At 29.9% G+C, this 19,232-nt stretch overlaps 1 protein-coding gene across 1 annotated transcript in view; it reads right to left on the bottom strand.

Annotated features, from left to right (window-relative positions):
• LOC131850656 (uncharacterized) overlaps positions 1-19,232 on the bottom strand; it is a 50,074-nt gene that overhangs the window by 3,728 nt on the left and 27,114 nt on the right. Inside the window, exons 2-3 of the mRNA XM_059200958.1 lie at positions 2,080-2,524; positions 246-530 (exon numbers count right to left, since the gene is read on the bottom strand). Coding sequence (XP_059056941.1) covers positions 246-530; positions 2,080-2,524 — 730 coding nt within the window. The remainder of the gene's footprint in view (positions 1-245; positions 531-2,079; positions 2,525-19,232) is intronic.

Genomic DNA, 19,232 nt, shown 5'->3' with positions numbered 1-19,232 from the left:
ATTTAAAAGTGGTGAGTCTTTTTTAATATGGATTTTAATACCAAAATGACCTTATGAAATTTATTAGGTACTAGTACTATATAGAATAAAGAATTTATAAAAGAATCTATAATCAAAATGAATGTAACATGATTAGTCTATCAGAAAAGGTCTTTAGTACTAAGTTCTTTTAGAATGGTTTATTCGAATTCTAGTGTAAATAAATAAAGTAATATTGATAATATGTAATATTAATATAATTATACCTGAAAGTATTTCCTTGTTGGATAGGACACTGTGTAACAAATGGTACACCGTCATAGTATTGGGATCCTCTCTGCCAGATTCCATGCCAATGAATTGTTACCTCCATACCTTCCATATGATTCTCTACATCGATAACAACTTTGTCATTCTCGCAGACCTGGATAGAGGGTCCTGGTAACATTCTGTTTGCAGTAAGGATACCTCGTTCTACACCATCGGCTAAGACGCACTGGCAGTGAGACCATACCACATTTGTTGCATTAGGCGTACACACTTGACAAGCCCTGAAATAGACAACAAATGAATAGGTAAGTCGAAAATATGTGGGTCATTTACGATTATGACATAAGTTGGAGCAATATGACAAGCAGTTGTATTTATCAGTTTCTTTTGGTTGCAACACAATTTCCTAAGTATTTGCTATCATGAAAAGGCAATGTTTGCATAAGGTCTATGCCGTCACCTATCAATTACGTGCCCCTAAGGAATTTGGATCACTTGCCATGTAGTTGTGTGCGGCATTGAGTCTTGTATTTAGCAGCCCGTGTGAAACAAAGCGTAAAATGTGCGAATAAAAAAGTCGGTCGGTGGGTCGTTCTTTTTGAATAGTATCACGACTTTGCGTGAGCTTCTATACATATATTTTAGAAACATATGAGATTCGTGGTCTAGATGAATCACAGATAACTTTGTATTAGGTAAGAATTACTCATGTTTAATTTCTTAATATAATGTTGATATGCTGATTATGGTGACGTACTCGTAGTAACAACTTAGTGATCACCATCACTTCTTTTTAAAGTATCTTAAGGTAACTTCAACATATCTTACAGGTTACTGGGTACTCAAGAGTACTTAATTTCACTCTTGATATCCTAATTAACTATTGTGGTCTATAAATAAGTGGGCCGTTATTTTTCAATGCAATGTCACTCTGAGAACTTCTGAAGGCAAAGGCCTTTGTTGGTTGATGTAATAATCAATTTCCTTTAAAGTAAAAACAATACCACTTTGTGTAGCTACATTGTTTTAAGAGTTTTTCCAAAGGATATTCGCTTTAATATTGTTTTTCTGTAACGGAAATGAATCAACACTGCGTTTAATAAATAAGGATTTTTCCTGTAGTTTTAGAACTGTTGTTTTTTTTGTGGAAAAATATACTTGAAATTTGTTTTATCTATATGTTGTATATCTTGTGTGCAAAATATTCATAAGTATCTTAATATAAGTCGCTTGTACTGAATGGAATCACTTGGCGAAAGTATACTTCTGTAATATACACATATAAAAATCAATACGGGCAAAACTAATTTAATTGCATTTATTCCTCAAGATAATTAATGGACAGAGTGTAAACGTTTTTAGTACACAGTTTTTAAATTTATTACTGCAGGCCATATTCATTATAATTCTTATTAATTTCGCAATTTTGCAAGGCCTGTTATAATTATGATAAATATATGTAGTAGATATTTTTTTTAATTTTATTTATATGTATTTTTGAGAACATGTTATTTTATTTAATATTACGTAAAGATGACGTTCATTTCCTTTAATTAGTTTAATTTTTTTAAATACAGAGATTATAGAGAGTAACGATCCGTATCAACATGGTGTAATTATACTAAACGAAGTTTAAAAGATATGTATTTCTCCACTTTAATTAAAGAGAATAAACTTTTATTAAGAAATGAACGAATTATTACAGTTTCCTTGATTTAATGATTTAGGCTTACCTACAGATTTTAATGCATTGGATATATATATATATATATGTTATGCTTTGTATAGTTATGGTTTTTAATATTAATATATAAATGAATTTATACTTACGCTCCTAATACGGTGTACAATTCAAGCGTGAAGTGATAATAACATATTCTCGGTGGTTCATTTTCTCTGCAAGCTCTGGCACACTCATCGGGGGCAGACAGTGCAGGATTTCGTCTTAATTCAGCTGTGGCACTACTTGTGAAGTCCAAGTGTTTTAGATTAGGCTTTCCATTGGCACTTCTAGCCAAAGGTGGTAAGGGTTTGTTTCGAATGCCACCACTTAGCGGACCGCTGCCGCTAGTTTGTGCGAATGGATTCGAAGACGGCCCAACTGTGCTCCCAATGGATCCGAAAGATCCGAACGGGTCGTCCAGAGATGGGTGAGTCTGGACGATTCCATGAGTGGACGCGAATGAATTACTTGAACTTTCTCGGAAAGGGGTTGCTGTGCCTGCCGACCACCAGGAAGCTGATGTTGACTGGTCATCTGCTTCATTTAACCCATCTGCGGACAAAATTACAAAATGATAAAGTTTGTTCAGAATTTAGGGTTACGGAGACGTCGTATTTTACTAAGTCGTTGACCTTACATAAAAAATATTTTTGCTTATTTTTATTGTATTATTGGGAAATTCTGAGTGCTAGTATAAAATTTTAAAGGGTTGCACTAAAAAAGTATAAAATGAGTCATCCATTTGTTCTATTCATTTGTTTGATTCAAATTGTTAAATTCCATCTGTGAATTCACGATACGGTGTATTATGTTAGTATATAGTAATATTAAGTCAATACCGATCATACATGTAATAACGAGTGTTGTCAATTGAATTTTAATAAAAAAAAATTATTAGTTTATAATTAGGTTTGTTCAAATTATAGTCAACTTTAGTCACAACTAAATTTGTTTTGTAATTTACCATTCATGACCTATTTAGTATGTTAAGCTGTGGACCATGATGAGACCTTGATAAAATTAACTTTTATTTCCTTATTGGTAAACAATATTAACTTTGGCAGCTGATCATAATTGATATCAGAATAATAAAGTTCGATAAGCGATAATTTTATAATAAGTTTTTTAGCAGGAATAGTTTAGTTTTGGTTTTGATAACATCCGGTTATGATTTTTTAATAATTTATGTATCGTTGCATAGTAAGTTTTTTTTCAGTTAATTGGTAAAAGTAGCATATATTATACATTATCTGTGGGATTTATATAATAAATTTATATGCTTGGACTAGAGAGTGAGATTCTATAGTATCTTTGATAGCTATTACTAAATAGCAGAGAAATAAATACATTATTGTATTTAAATTCTGTTTATAAAGTACGTATTGTGAAATAAGGTAAAAAAATATACATCATATCTTTTTTTTTACCTGTAGCATTTTAAGTCATAGGTAGGTATTAACACAAATAAAATAATGTTGTATTAATAAATATAATTTACGTTTTGATGTAAACGCAACAAAATATGTTTTACTGTATATTTCAGATTATCATGTTAATTTAAAAAATGTTATTAACTTGATTTTTTCTTGTTTAAATGATTTCATTAAACATGTTTAAAGAAACATATTAATATATCCTTATGGTTCAATTCATTTAACGTTCGCTGAAAATATACCTTGTTTGCCATATACTGTAAATAAATATCATGAACGCTTATTTATTAAACAATTAGGAGTGTACAAAAGATGTCATTCCAGGATAATGTATAATTTACAAAACATTGCAGCCACTTTTACCTTAGGGCCAGTCAATTAGTAATTTATTACATTATATAGGTACGTTGCGTTATAAATTGGTCCTATCTAGAGTAGATTTCAAATTAGAGCTGCAGGCACTCACTGTGGTTGGCATGTGGTTTTTGTAACTGCCACGATATGCCTTCCTGGTTTATATAGATTGCTGAGAAGTTACCCTATGTATTATAACGTAATAGGCGCGTAACAATGAACTGCAGTTACGATGAAAACAATGTGACGAATTGATAATGCGTCAAGTAAGTACCTACCTAACATATGTCTGATATTTTCATTCTACAATTATGTTATACAACATGTCATGTAAAAAAGAGTGCAATATAAAAGAAAATTAATCGGAAACATATGACGTACACCTAATTAGTGGTTATGTGGATGCTTTTTGTTTAACGGATATTATAAGTCTGCCTAAAATATTGTCTTTCGAAATTTTAACTTCAAAAAGAGAAAAATTTATTATAAGTGATCATTTAGGCCTGTATAGTGAATAAACTCAATGTAATAAGAACATTTTTAAATTGGATAATTTGCATGCAATACCGTGAAATTACAATCGAAAGCTCCTTCTTTTATGAAGTAATTTAAAAATATGGAGATATAGTGAATATTAATTTTACAAACAAAACCTTGCATACTATTTATAAACCGTTTTTCATAGAATTTTATTAGATGATAAATGACTGGTTTAAATTAATGGAATATTATGCTATTACAATCAAAATTCCTTGGGCGGAACATGAATGATCGCAATAGCATCAAGTGGGAGGAAATTATATTTACGATAGTGAAACATCGGAAGGTCATGACTCTAATGATTGCTGACAAACACCTACATTCAATTATTGTCGGTGAAAAATCATTAAGTGGAGGTCATTGAAAGTTCTACAAGTAAAATACAATTGCGTAATGAATCAATGTACAATTGTGATTAATTTATTTTCAGTATAGGATATAAGATATGAATTGAATAGCCCAAAATAATCATTAGATATAGTAAGCTTCTGATTCATTTGGTATATATTAGGATGTAGTAGGAGTGGTAAATGCATTTGTTTAATTGATGACTTAGCTTCAAGTAAGAACGGGCTCCCAATTCAACTGAATAGTCTAATATTCAACTGAATGATGAGGTAAATATCTTCTAAAAAAAATAACGAGTTTAAGAACTGAGTTTATGCAATTGGCAGCATTAATTAATATGTTATTTTATACCCGCTTGTGCTAACGGTACGGTACGGTCTCTGACAGTGCTCCAGTGGAAACCGATAAAGTAAGAATGAGATTAGGTCAGTCAGAAGTCACTAGATTTTAACCATGAATCATTTCCAGGGGTGACTACGTAGAGACCAACATAATAGAGTACATAATTAGGAATTCCGCACAAGTCCTTACCACTAACGATTCCCTGTGAGGTGGTAGCATTTGTCCCATAAATCATATCTTTAAGTTCAAATTACACATGTACTTATCTTACTAGTTAACCTGTAATAAGTAGGTATAATATAGGTGAAGTATAAAATGATATTAGCTTTGACTTGACCTTACTGATAAAAGGGCGCCGGTTAGAGAACCTGTTGACATCTTGCACCAATCGAGTAAGTCACGTTTTTATGTACCATTTAGCACAAATGTTTGCGAATCAATTTCAGCGTAATAATATCATGGTTATAGTGACAATTGCATAAAAGTACTACCATAGGTTCATTCTTTTATGTCGTAAGGCAGTAACTACACCTACCTCTATTTGAATGTTCTACCGCTTGTTTATTTTGTACCTGAAAAGTCTGCTTGTTTTTTCATTACCTTTAGCTGTTTTATCTACTCAGTCAGTTATGATAGACGATGGAAAAAAAATGTGATGGTAAACGGTAAACGTCATCATCGTTATAATTTGTGATTACCATTAAGGCTTTACTATTCCGGGGGAATAAAATGTCATATCGTTTATCCTGCAATTTCACTGACTAATCTGACCCTATATCCGAAACACAGCTTAGGTGCAACACGCTGCTTGGCGGCTGAAATAAATGAGACTGAGGTAATCAAAGAGATAACTTTTTATAGTCTACCTCTGTACATAATTAAATAAACGTTAGTCTTTGCTCTTTCAGTAAACGCAGGTTTTTATTTAAGACTAGAGTTAGGTTCAAAGTCAAGATTGTTCAACCGGAAAAATAGAGAAAGCGTACAACTTAACGGATAGTTGAATACCACTAAAATCAAGTCAGCTCTTAAGTTAAACACAGCACATCCGCAGATACGTGTTAATTGTAGTCGTTTTTACTCTTAATTAAATTATTTCTCTTAGGTTATAATATCTTCAGAGACCAATCAATTGTTGTAATTTAATATATTATAGTTCCTTAACGATTGTCACAAATCATAGTTTATGATTTTACAATATTCGCGATCCGTAATCAAATAAAAAATAACGACTAATAAATTAATTAATCCATACTACTTCTTCTTCTTTTCTTCTATGACAATCGGTCGTTATAAACCCAAAAGTGTGTCTATCAGTCTTTCTGCCATTTTGCTAGTTACCTTTTCATGACTAAACGAAAAGATTGTATCATGAGTAAGGACATTGCCTATCTTTTATGGTAAATAAGCGGATAAAATCGCGGGCCATAGTTATTTTAAAAGTATATACATATATTTCACTAAAATACCGCCAATACATCTGTCATTCCTTAAGTATTGCAGGTGCACATAGCAGGCATTCGCTATTAGCTGCGAGCATGCATGTTTGCAATTATTCATACTAATATTAGTTTGTAGTACACGATAGGTGACATTCGGGGCTATTTGTTTAATTTCAGTTTAGATACTCGTGGATTGCTATGTCGGAAATACGTCTGTATTTTATAATACAGACGAGGTATCACTGATTCTAATAAATGTATCTATTTACTTATTCGCAACTTTTTCACGGCTAAGCGGTTGAATGGATTGTAATGAAATTTTACGTGAAACTAGAGTGTATTATGAGAACGGACACAAATTACCTTTTATCTAAAAAAGTAGACGAAAACAACGATAGACGATATTTATACAAAACAATCTGTATGTAGTGTGAACAAAAAATAAGTCGGTGTAACCTCATTCATAATCTCATTGAGTAGTGACCTACATATTTAGCGAACTATAAAAAAGGTAATAAATAATGCTGTTGATAGGTGGCTTAAAACTCAACCGACCGGCTTCTTGGCTCGTGAGTTATGCATATGAATGACTTAATAACATGCTCTGTGAATAGTGGAAGTATTCTACTTACTGTGATTCTGTGCAATTCACGAGATACCTGCATACCTTGTCCGCTTAAATATGATTACTGATATGTTCATTTATCGCAGATAAAGACAATTTATTGCCGAGAACTTTCCTGTAAATTTATTTCTTTGTATCACCAATAACCAGTTTTTATACAATATTTATACTTACATCCATGAAAACCTTTCATACTGTCGTATAATTTAATTACCAAGTAAAAATAATAAACTTTATATTATTATTTTTATTTTTATATTACTTTATATTTATATTTGATAGTAATATTTCATCACTTAAAGAAAATATAGTACTTAAATATTTTTAAGAAGTAAGTTTTTATGACCTATGTTTGTCTTTTACATACAGAAGTGATTACTAGCAAAAACAATTTAAATTAAATTACTTTTGATTTTCTAATAATTTATGGAGATAAACAATGAGGTTTTTGAGGAAGAATGATCTTACTGACAATGTGGGTGTTAACATAAAATTGGTAAACAGAATAAGAGATCCAAATATTTTATAGAAATAATTGGACTAAAATGAAAGCTTTATAGCTATAGAGCCTGAGGTTGGTGCAGCTAACAATGGTGAGATGCATCTCAAAATATATAGTAATATTCTAATAAAAGACATAGTCATAACATGAAAATCATCATTAAGTTATCAGTATTTTATATTATTTTCTAACACACGCATTTATTTTAACGCTATAAGTACGTGAAGTAGTAAAACTTTACTAGGTGCCAAGATAGTTTAAGCTTATTTATATGCGACGTGAAGTCTTGTAGTGAGAATAATTAGCATTTGTAACAGAGGCGTTTTGCTCACCGGCAGTGGCTGTTTTACGATCATCACTTTCACTGCAAAGTACACATAAAGTGGAGTGCGGACCTGTGAATTCGTAACGTAAAAGTTGCCATATCAATATTTACATTAACACTGCTGTGCAATGTAACGCATACAGCATAATGTTAAACTACCTTTTTAACTTTATTTGAAAAAAGAACGTTTTTATTTCGTCTTCATATTTTGACTTTTACGCGATATCAGGAAAAAGATGATTCCATTTTAATTTATAGAACGTATTGGGAATAAACTCTCTTTATAAGTGATTTATGACGTAGTTTTTCTGTGGAATAAAATATTAAATTACACGGTCTATATATTGGTGTCTGAAATTATTATAGTATCCAGACCTCGTATAAATTTTTCTAATTTATATCTATAATACTAACTGTTATGCGATTTTATCTGCTGTTTTGGAGATAAAATAAGTACATTTTTTTATATTATACTTTAAAGGCCTGATTATAATGAAATATAATTAAGAGCTTACAAGTAAAGAAATTACAAGTCAGCACACCTCTTAATATCTTCTCACACTCGTTAACGGATGGTTCCCTAAGAGTGAGCACGCTCATAGATTAAAATGGTAATATCTAATAAGATATGCACAGATCGCGTGAGTTATGTATCTGTATAAAACTATATAGACGGAATACAGGAAATGACTTGTTTTGTAACAACATAGTATGTAAGTTTATATTATTATGATACCATAGATAGATAACATATTTATTTATTTACATAACTTTAATGCACACAATACCTACATTACATTTACCTACACAAATAGTACATTTGACGGGTTTAACATTATGCGGCATTTTCTACCAGTTAACCATACGTTTGGCAGAGAATAACTGTTGATTCAAATGTAATATTTATTACATACACTCTATTATTATGTTTTAAAGAGAGAGTGAAATTTAATAGTCATTTTAAAAACGATTTTAAATGATATGATATTTGTGTCGTTTAAGAAAGAATCAACTATTATTGGCGCTATGGTTTATATTTAGCTCATTGTATCTATTATTGACATTAGACATCGGATAACTATATCTAAATTTCTTTTGTAAATATTTTTTGATATAGACATGAATATTTGTACTACACGTAATTCGTATCCACGGTATCGGAAGGTCTGGTTTTTTGTTACTGCTACACTATCAGGTCCTAAATTTGTCTTATATATATATTAAATCATAATTCATTACTCTAATCTTAACATTAACTAACCTACTATATATTATTAAATATCATGTATCATCACATCATTAAATATAACAACTACAATACAATACAAATACTTTTTTGAAAATACATAGAAAACACCCATACCTCTACAAAATAATGCGAGGAATCGAACCTACGATAGTCGGATGTAAATGCGGTACGTAAAATTGATAGACGACAGATGCAAAAGAAAAGAACGGACATAATAAAATAACATTATTTACTGTAAAGAAAGTACAAGATATAGATACATAAATAATGTAAGTATAGGTACAGGTAGTGGTTAGTTCCGCAATAGTAGATTATAAACTTTCTGTTACTAATTGAATGATTTATCGTATATCAGTAATAGCTATTATTTACTACAATCAAATCCAAGAAATCCGGGAATTCATGTTCTCGTTTATGCGTAAATAACTATTATTATCACATTGCTTTCGGCTTGTGTAGTACGCAAACGTAATAGTTCTTTGAGAGCGTTCCTAAAGATCTAGTTCGCAGAACTTTTGTTCCTATGATAAAATGCAAAGACTTACTAAAAAATAAGAACACATATTTGAGGAACAAAATACTTATAGGTCAACCTCTCAGAGTTGTGAAGCTTATTGTCTATCTCTGAGTCCAGTCGGGAGCGAACGAACTAAAAGAAGAAATTAGTTCACAAGAGAGCTCCGAATGAATTGAGCGATTTCAGTGGCGAACTATTATGCGCAATACTACATTGCTTATTTAATTTGCAGGCATATTTATTACTACGTATTGCGGATGGAAAGTATCTAAGTCAGAATTTGAATTTCTGTAATTTTATGTATGTGTTTGAAATGTAACAATTATATAATAGAAAAAGTTAATTTACATGCGCAACCATTTAATTGCTTGCACTTCTCTATTTGTTTTCGATTCATGCGTAAAACGGTTACCTGATTGCTATACATTGTCAGGCAATTTATGAGTAAAGCAAATGTAAGAGTAAAAATGTTTGAATATGTTTATTCTTATTTATAGTGATGACAGACAAACTTCCTAAAATATTGTTGTTTGATATTTATTTAGTTTAATTTTGTCAAAGTTACCAATAAATTATTGTCTATTACTAAAGTTTATAGAGTAACTCTAGATGAGTTGTTATTTTAATTTAGTTGTTATTTTCTTTTACTGTATTGGCTATGTCTCACCTAAGAGGTTAAAGTAGCGTCTATTTTATAATTACTCTCAAAATGTTATATAAATGGAAACACTTGAGATTTTGTATAATTGTAACATTAAATATGTAGTTAGAAATAAATGCATGTAGAACTTAGCTTCTATATGAATAATTTAATAGGTTTCGCGCTAATTATTCCCAAATATGGTTTTGACAGTAATTGAGTTGAATTAATAATTGACTGTCTAATTAGTTATTATTTAAGATTTATTGACGTATTTAGGTTAATTAATGGTTTTGAGCGGTTTTGAGACCCAAAACTGGCTTGCCAATCCAACGATAGCAGTAGTTACACATTGTAAATATTAATGTTTTGTTACACAAAATGTTATCCTACACACAAAAGTCGACATCAATATTGTTAAATGAGTATGAAACCAAAATGGCAATAAACTATCTAATTAAAGCAGAACCCATAATATCCATGGGATGAGAGGAAAGGGGGCAGATTGTTAGTAATGAAAATTACCTGAATGGTACAGTATAATACCATCTCAGGTTGATCCCCATGCAGTCTTCGCTGGAAATCACCGTTAGTGAATTTGCTTAACTTTATGGCTATCCTATTATCCTGCATTTGTACTCTAGTGTATTCGTATGTCGCTAGTGCACCATTCCATTGTAAACCACTAAAAGAAATCAAGTGACGTAATACACAGGAAAAAATACTACCTCTGATATTTACCTCGTTTTGGATTTATAACTGTGAATGAACTTTCACATTTTTATAATAGTTGGAATTACAATATAAAAATACAAACATATAAAAAATATATGTAACCCGCATATGTTACATGCATCATATCATGTTTAATATTCACTTCCTCAGAAATTTGGTTATAATTGTGTAATAAGGGAATAAAATTTATATTCTGAAATACCTACATAATATAGCAACCACTTAAACTGAACGTTATAATAAATGTTCATAATATAATTGATGAGAAGTTAATTAATTATATTCAGTTATGTAATAAATTATAATTTATTGAATTAGGCATAACGTTTCGATGTTTAATAACCCTTTTTACTTGTTATATAAGCGGAATACATTAATCGTTCTAGTAAATGAATGAAAGGGTTTTGTTTGTAAATCATCAATTATTTTAAAGAAAACGGATGGGCAAACTCACACATTTTTTATACTACGATAGTGGCAAGCAAGCGTACGGCTCATCTGATGGTAAATGTTTACCGTAGCCTATGGACGCCTGAGGGGTGTCACGTGCACGTTGCCGACCCTTAAGAAACCCTAATATAGCCTTCTTGAAAAACACGTCGCTTGGGTGAATTGGGGTAAATACCTAGTATATACCTATGTATATAGTACGGTATAGTATCTAGAGCACGTGTACCAAGTTTATCTATGTACCAAATTACATTCAAAACCGACCAGAAGTTTTGCGTTAAGCTATTTAACAGACATCCTTCCATTGAACATCATAAACTTTCTCGTTCATAATATTAATAAAATTTAGGTTACAATTTAGGTTATAGATATTAATTATATCGTAGAAAATTTGTTTTCATTTTTGTACTAAAACGTATAAGTTTTTCTTTATACTAAAAAGTGAATGATACTAGGTATTTTAGCGTTTAAAATGATCTAAATAAATATAATCTATTCTCTATGGAATTATAATATGGTGCAGATTTGCCTGCACTAAATATATAATTTAAGAACATTGTTATAAAATTATACTTCTTATGCTAATTCTACTGACGGGTACATGCATAATGGCGCCTCATCTAAAACTCAATTAAGATTGTTTTGTGAAACTTTCGTAACTCAAACTACTGAAACGTGGGTTTCTCACAGATTTTCGCAATAAACTTAAACATAACGAAACCGGGAATGCCTTGGGGATATTGCTATAGACTTCAACTGTATTGCCATATAGAATCTAGCTTAATTTACTTTGACTAAAAATACATATGTGGAAGAAAATGTAAAACTTATTTGCAATAGATAACGTCTTCCTATACTTTGCCACTTTTATTTATGTCATTTAATTTTTTATAGAACAAAATTTATATTACATGAAAGAGATTTTCAGAGTCAGTTATATTTTAAAGTATATTTCTGAAACTGTGTAATGTTGACCTAACTACTTCCTTTTCAAATAATTATTTAGGTTGTCCACTGAAACATACTTACCAGAGAAAGAAACCAAAGAGAAACATAACACTTATGTACGATTCTATTGTGTATGATCAGCTACATTACCTGAAAATAAAAAAGAATATTAAATATTATAGAAACCCATAATCAAAAATATATTTCCTATACTTTGTACGTTCAAATAGTTAAAAATTATTATAGTTAAAAATTTTAAAATGTCCTTTAATGTGAAGCAATTGAGCCACTAGAGTAAAATAATATTTGCTGAAGTTTTTCAAAGTCTTATATTTTTATTTATTGAACACGTTATTTAAACGAGATATTTACTATGATAATATTGTTAAGTTCCCGATATTCAAATTATAATCCTCCTAGTCAAGTGTCGACTAGCGATTGCGGTAGATGTAAACTATTATTAGGAGCAGACAAATCTGTCCACCCGCATTATTAATATTTTTCTGCATACACCATTACCATTACTACTAGAAAAAACTTGACAGCTCCGAAAAAACAGACTACTGATGCACTTCGACTATTAGAAGCATATCTAACTTTACACTTATTTTTAATATACCTAACACTGAGTTCTCTTAAACTATAATTTCACGCACAAAGGTATTTTCTCCTTTAAAGAATTATTTTTTTTATTATATTGAAGAAGTAAGAAATCAGATCTTTTTCAGTTGAGTAGTACGCTATTAAAAATAATTAAGGCTTTATCCCCTGAATCTGGTATATATTGTTTCGGTGGTACTCAGAGATATATTACAGCTAGTGCATCAGTTTTTTTCTCGTGAAACAATTATTGTAATTTGTATTTTTTTACATACGAACTCTACCTATTTATAGATATTTTATAGACGTATTAGTAAGCACTTGCGTATCGCAACAATGTATAGTATATGTGTAACGAGCGAGTAATTTACTGTGCGTATGATGTGTAATCCCCGTGAAATTGTATCGCGCACTGTGACCATTGCAAACCGCCACTAGTCGCGTATTCCAAGTAATAAGCGATAGATAGGAAAACTAATTACATTTATTTATTTAAGTATATATATATTAATTTATTTACATTTGTAGTTATTATATCAATTTATAAATGTCTGAAAATTATGCGTGATTATTTAGCCTATTATTACTAAACTGGGTAAGCTTGGAAAGTTTCATATTTTAATTTCAGTCTAAAGCCATTTTATTTATGTATCTATAGATCCTTAAGATAGTTCTTACGGTACTCTTAGATAAGAAAGGAAATGGTAATAAATTATTCTTACTTCGGCACTTCATGTATGGAAATAAGTAAAGTGTGTTAAGTTGCAGGGGGTAATCCTAGACCTATAAAACTGAATTTGTAAATTCTTCACATTCAAGCCCATTTATCGATAATAGATAGCCAAAAGAATTATATAATGAAATCACGCCATGACCAATAAGAGACAAGCTACAAAAACGTGGAATATGTAACGTAGACGAAGTTACGCGTGTCATGTAATCAATAATAAACATAAAATTTTATCAATAAAGATAAAAAACCAGTGACAAAGTAATTGTAAAAATATATGTCAAGGCAAATAGTGTTAAAAGACATAATAAAAGTTTAATGTTAACACGTGGTACCTTACAATAAATAATTGTTGCCAAATTAAATACTTAAACAGCTTTTACTTGAGTGAGGAATTAATTTTTGCATGTTTGGCAATGTACATATTATGATTAATACTAAATAATCTAAGTCGCAATCGCTTGCTTTTATTACTTGCACTCCGTTGTTATAACTTTAGTAAACAAAGAAAACGTTGTTTGGAAACATCTTAGCAACGATATTGCCCCAGTTATTTATTATCTGTGTGTTTGTACTTGTATAGTAGTTCTTTTTTAGTATTTAATATTGTGAAGATACTAGCATTTGTATAAGGCTTTAATAGTGTACATATATAAATATGTCTTAAAACAATTACTTGTTTATATTTCCTATTTTTATAAAGTCAACATTTTAAAGAAAAATTGTAAATATAGAAGTTTTATAGGTTTTCGGCTTTTCGAAACATTTTATGATTTCATCAGCATGATTGATTTGTATTTATTTGTATGTAATGCGATATATTCGATAAGCATAAATTTGAATGATAATATAATTAAGCCTAGACTTTGTAAAAAATTGTCTGTGTGTATACCTCAGTCTTATTTATTACAGCCGCCAAGCAAATAGCTTCGTAAGTTGTGTTGAGATTGAAAAGTCGTAAGGATAATATGGAGACGTAAGATGAGCGGTATCACGGCCGTCTCATGATGACATGATTATAGTAGTGTTGTTAAGTATATAGGTTACGCTTACCACTTACCATCAGGTGGATTGTCAGCTTGTTTAATATTCCAACTAGACAAAAAAAATATTTAAAACCTACTTAAATGCTATTTTATTTATTTTTTATGAAATCTAAGCATGTTGAATCAATTAAAAGCATTTATTCAATTAAAGTAATTTACAGTATGAAGTCAACAATAGAACCTTGATCATCTTTTCAAAATTCTAAACAAATTATTAGCACACACAATGCAAGTTTTAACAACTTTTATAATTGCATCTTACGCAAGGGCAAATAAACAAATTGTCGACTTGTTACAACGTTTCGTGCAACTGTCCCAAGGCGCATATAAAAATTACTTAAAATTACAATAATTATGTTTTTAAGTGGTTTTGCTCAGAGGCCGGTGACTTTTTAGTGGTTAAAAAAAAACAAAAGTAATAAGTTATTTCGCAATTCATAGTCTCAGTTGTCCTCAACCTTAATTCAGCATACATCATCTATGACCAATGTTATAGCCAGAGATCCCACCGCATCATTACTATGTTCATAAATATTTTAATGAAATTGCATAACATAAAAACATGAACCATTTAATACAAAACATTTAATTACTTAATTTCATAATTGAACGACATTTATAGCTTTATATTTTTAATATATATATATGCAGGTCGCAGTGCTTTAGGTCTTAATACATGACAATTACGTTCAACCCTCAATAAAAAAAGATATCGCTTTATCACAACTTATTATGAAAATATTTAATATAGATTTCAAAGAGCGAAAGTGAAGTTAAGTTTTCATAGACACATAGGCTAAAAGTGTATAATTAGTATCAGCGTATAATAAACTAATAATGGCAATAAAAGTGAATCTCTTCTTTTTGAAATTACGATAATATATAATACAGCATACTATATCTCGGAATTCGTAATCCAAATAGGATATGTATATAACGACAGGCTTTAGTACTTTTTCTCTATAATAATTCTACAATATTCAGAAATGTTTACAGATTTTAGACTTTAAGTACATAAAATTTATGTATTTAACCTGTACACGGGTGTGCAAATTAATTCTATAATAATTCTAAAAATATATTTTTATCATAATAGTGAGGTCATTGCTTTATTATAAGATAAAAATTGGTGTCAGGGAAATTATAACGATGTTCTTCTTATATTGTATTATATGGAAATTATTATTGCTAGAAAACTTTACTACTGTATCAGTAGGCTGTCATTTTGACACGAGTATACCAAAGCCTACAAATACTCGTACATATGTACGAGTAGTCTTAGATAGATAGCTCGTTTCAACTCTAGTATTTTATATCGCTCATGTATGATACATGGTATGGTATGGCACATACAAATTACTCAATTAAAAATAACTCAATGTAAAACTAAATATATTGATGAAGGCAGAAACAAGAGAACCCTAAACATAACAGCTTCTATGTCTATATTAATCAATCTATATTTATACAATTTTGTATATTACAACTAGGTACTTATTGATCTAGATAATTTGCACGTCAGGTGGACTGGTATTTTTGTAACAGGTCGTCATTTTAATAACATGTTATGTCAGTAGGTAAATTGGTAATAGTTATCTGATAAAAGAACGAAATGAAAAGACAAACGAACAATAGATATTGTCTTGTCAAATATAGAACGCAATGCCATGTCATGTTATGTTATGACATGTCTCAAGCCAAATTCATAAAGATAATTGTCGACACATATATTGTTTTCCAATGTGATGGAGAAACGGATATGCATTCATAAATGTTCTTACTTGCATTCAGTATAATTTGGTTATTTTTTATGTTCATTAGACTCCTTATAATAATTATAGTAATAACCACTGTTATTTTACTGCAGTTTTGTATCTTAGTAGGAGAAGATTGTATATATATTATTGTATTTATTAGGAGGAGAACTATTCTACTATGTAATGTATAATTAGGACATGATTTCATGAAGGAAAGAAAGAAAGTTCACTTTCACACAAAAAAGGAGAAAGAAAAATAAAACTATATGTGTAAAGAAGATCTACACCTCTCACATTGTTTTATTTATTTGAAGTATCGTTCTATTTTTTTTATTTAAAGGATTGTTCTATACTTTTTTTGAGTAACATTATTTGAGCAATATTATATATACTCCATATAAGTAGATAGTATTTAGTTCATAATAATAATAAGTACGTAATTTGTTTATCAAGGTTAATTGAAATCCAAACTGTTGTAATATTTGTACTACTTAGTTTTCGAAATGGTCCGAAAACGCTACATATTACTTAAATACATACGCGATATAATTCTCATATTTAGTCGTTAAATGTATGCGCATATTTACAGGTATTCATGGTTAGGTAATGGTTGTTAAAGAATAATTTATTCACGTCTTTGTGTCTGTGCTGAATTAAAATCTAAATATTAATTTTATATATAATGGAGCATTATTTAAATAACGAGATGACTGCGAACAGGAATGAATGGAAGAGTTGAACATATTACGTCAACCCCAAATAAATGGGATAAGGAAGAAGCAGATGATGATATATAATGGAGCATTTTAATAGTACCTAAGTGTACAAAACAACTCCCTTCAGTTTATTATTATTAACTTTATAAATGTTATAAATTACATACTGGGATTTTTTTTTTATAAAATAAATTATCCTTATCTTCTCTTATTATTAACTGGCGACTTTAAACTTACTTAATTAACGATAATTATACGGACATTTCCATTAATTCACGTATAAAAACTTAAAGATTTATATAATTAAACTTTCCCATACAAGATTCAATTGATAATTTCCCTATACAGGATCAAATTGATAGATATAACGGCATGAAATCAGTTCTGATGTATTGAAATTATCGCTAACATACAAACTGAATTGGCAAGAGACTACTATGGTATATAAGTGTAGATATAAATTACTAAAACGATAAGTATACTGAAATGTTAATAAAATAATATATTTTTTATACCACGATAGTCGCGTTATGTTGTGATAGTATTTTACAAGATCTAAATCCTCAATAATTGTATACAATGACTGACGATTTAGATATTGTAAAAGGAATATCTTGACTGCAAAAAAGACCGAAGTATTGACCCCGTTACTATTTTCACAACAATGTAAAGGACCACGACCGATTTCGATGCTACAATGTACATAAAAAGAGTAAAACGAAAAACTAAATAGAGAAGCAATTATTCTGTATGGACGATAAAAAATAAGTATCGATCATTCTCTATGTCAATTGTAGTGTATCATTCGAAGGACCTTGACATCGAGTCCATTACTTACGCTTTCGTAACTCAGGGCCACCCTTTGCTCTCGTTAAATTTTTGTGTTAGTTTCTTATTAAAGCTTATTTACACCATTCAGTATACATTTACTCATATATGGTCATATGCTAAGGAATCGGTGTACTAGTTTAGGTTCATTATGGAATTTTTGTCATTATACTCGTTGAAATGTTAAATTAGTGTAGTTTGATACCGAAGTGATCTGGTTTCATTTAATATGGACTGAAATGTATTACTAAGTTCAAGTGAATTCTGTGATATAATTATCACTAGTTCTCATGTAAATCCATATTAGATAATTGTCAACACTCTTAACGATATAACTGTGTTATTAGCTATCAAAAATGCTATTAATTAATTACAAAAGATCGATAGCGAGTTTAAATCTCAATTTTTATGTGAAAGCTGAATTAGGCAGTAAGTTTAATATACAAATTTCTGTAAAATATTCTTACTTTATAATTATGGTATATAAGCTAAGAGTAGTCTTTGTAAATTTGATATAGCTATTCATAACATCTTTGAGATGAAGAGGAGTAATGAATATCGATCGCAATCTAATTCAGTTTCATATCATTAATCATTAATGCAATCTAGAATATGCTAAACAAATCATTCAGAATATGGATTAGTTTATTCAACGATCATAATATTCAACGATCCATAGATATATGGAATTAATACGCTCTTTGAATTTAATATAAGAGTATGAAAATATCTAATTCGTTACATTTCAATGGCAATCGAGTCGGAAATGGTTATAAGTGGACCAATAACTCATTATTACCATAATTGGACTTACATAATCCAAATATAAATATTATAGTCGAATTAGTACTATTGAATAATATTCTGTTCATACAAATTATGGAGTAAGTACGATAATAAAATAATGAATGCTTTAGTATAATAACGTAATTGTGTTAGGCGTCGCCTGGGCTCGGTTAAGTTCACACGATTGCGCTTACTCTGCTTGATGCGACAGACTATCAGGGTTTTCAACCTTAGAATACAACCTCGTAGAAACAATTAAAATATTCTCGTACTATATATTGGCTCAATTTGGCTTTCTTAAGCTCGACATTAGTCAAAATATTATTATTTTGACAGACTTCCATATG

This window comes from Achroia grisella, unplaced genomic scaffold (genome assembly GCF_030625045.1).
Source record: "Achroia grisella isolate CSIRO2021 unplaced genomic scaffold, CSIRO_AGI_Agris_v1 utg779, whole genome shotgun sequence".
NCBI lineage: Eukaryota > Metazoa > Arthropoda > Insecta > Lepidoptera > Pyralidae > Achroia > Achroia grisella.
Note: the sequence above shows the minus strand (reverse complement) of the source record. Positions and strands in the feature narration are given on the sequence as shown.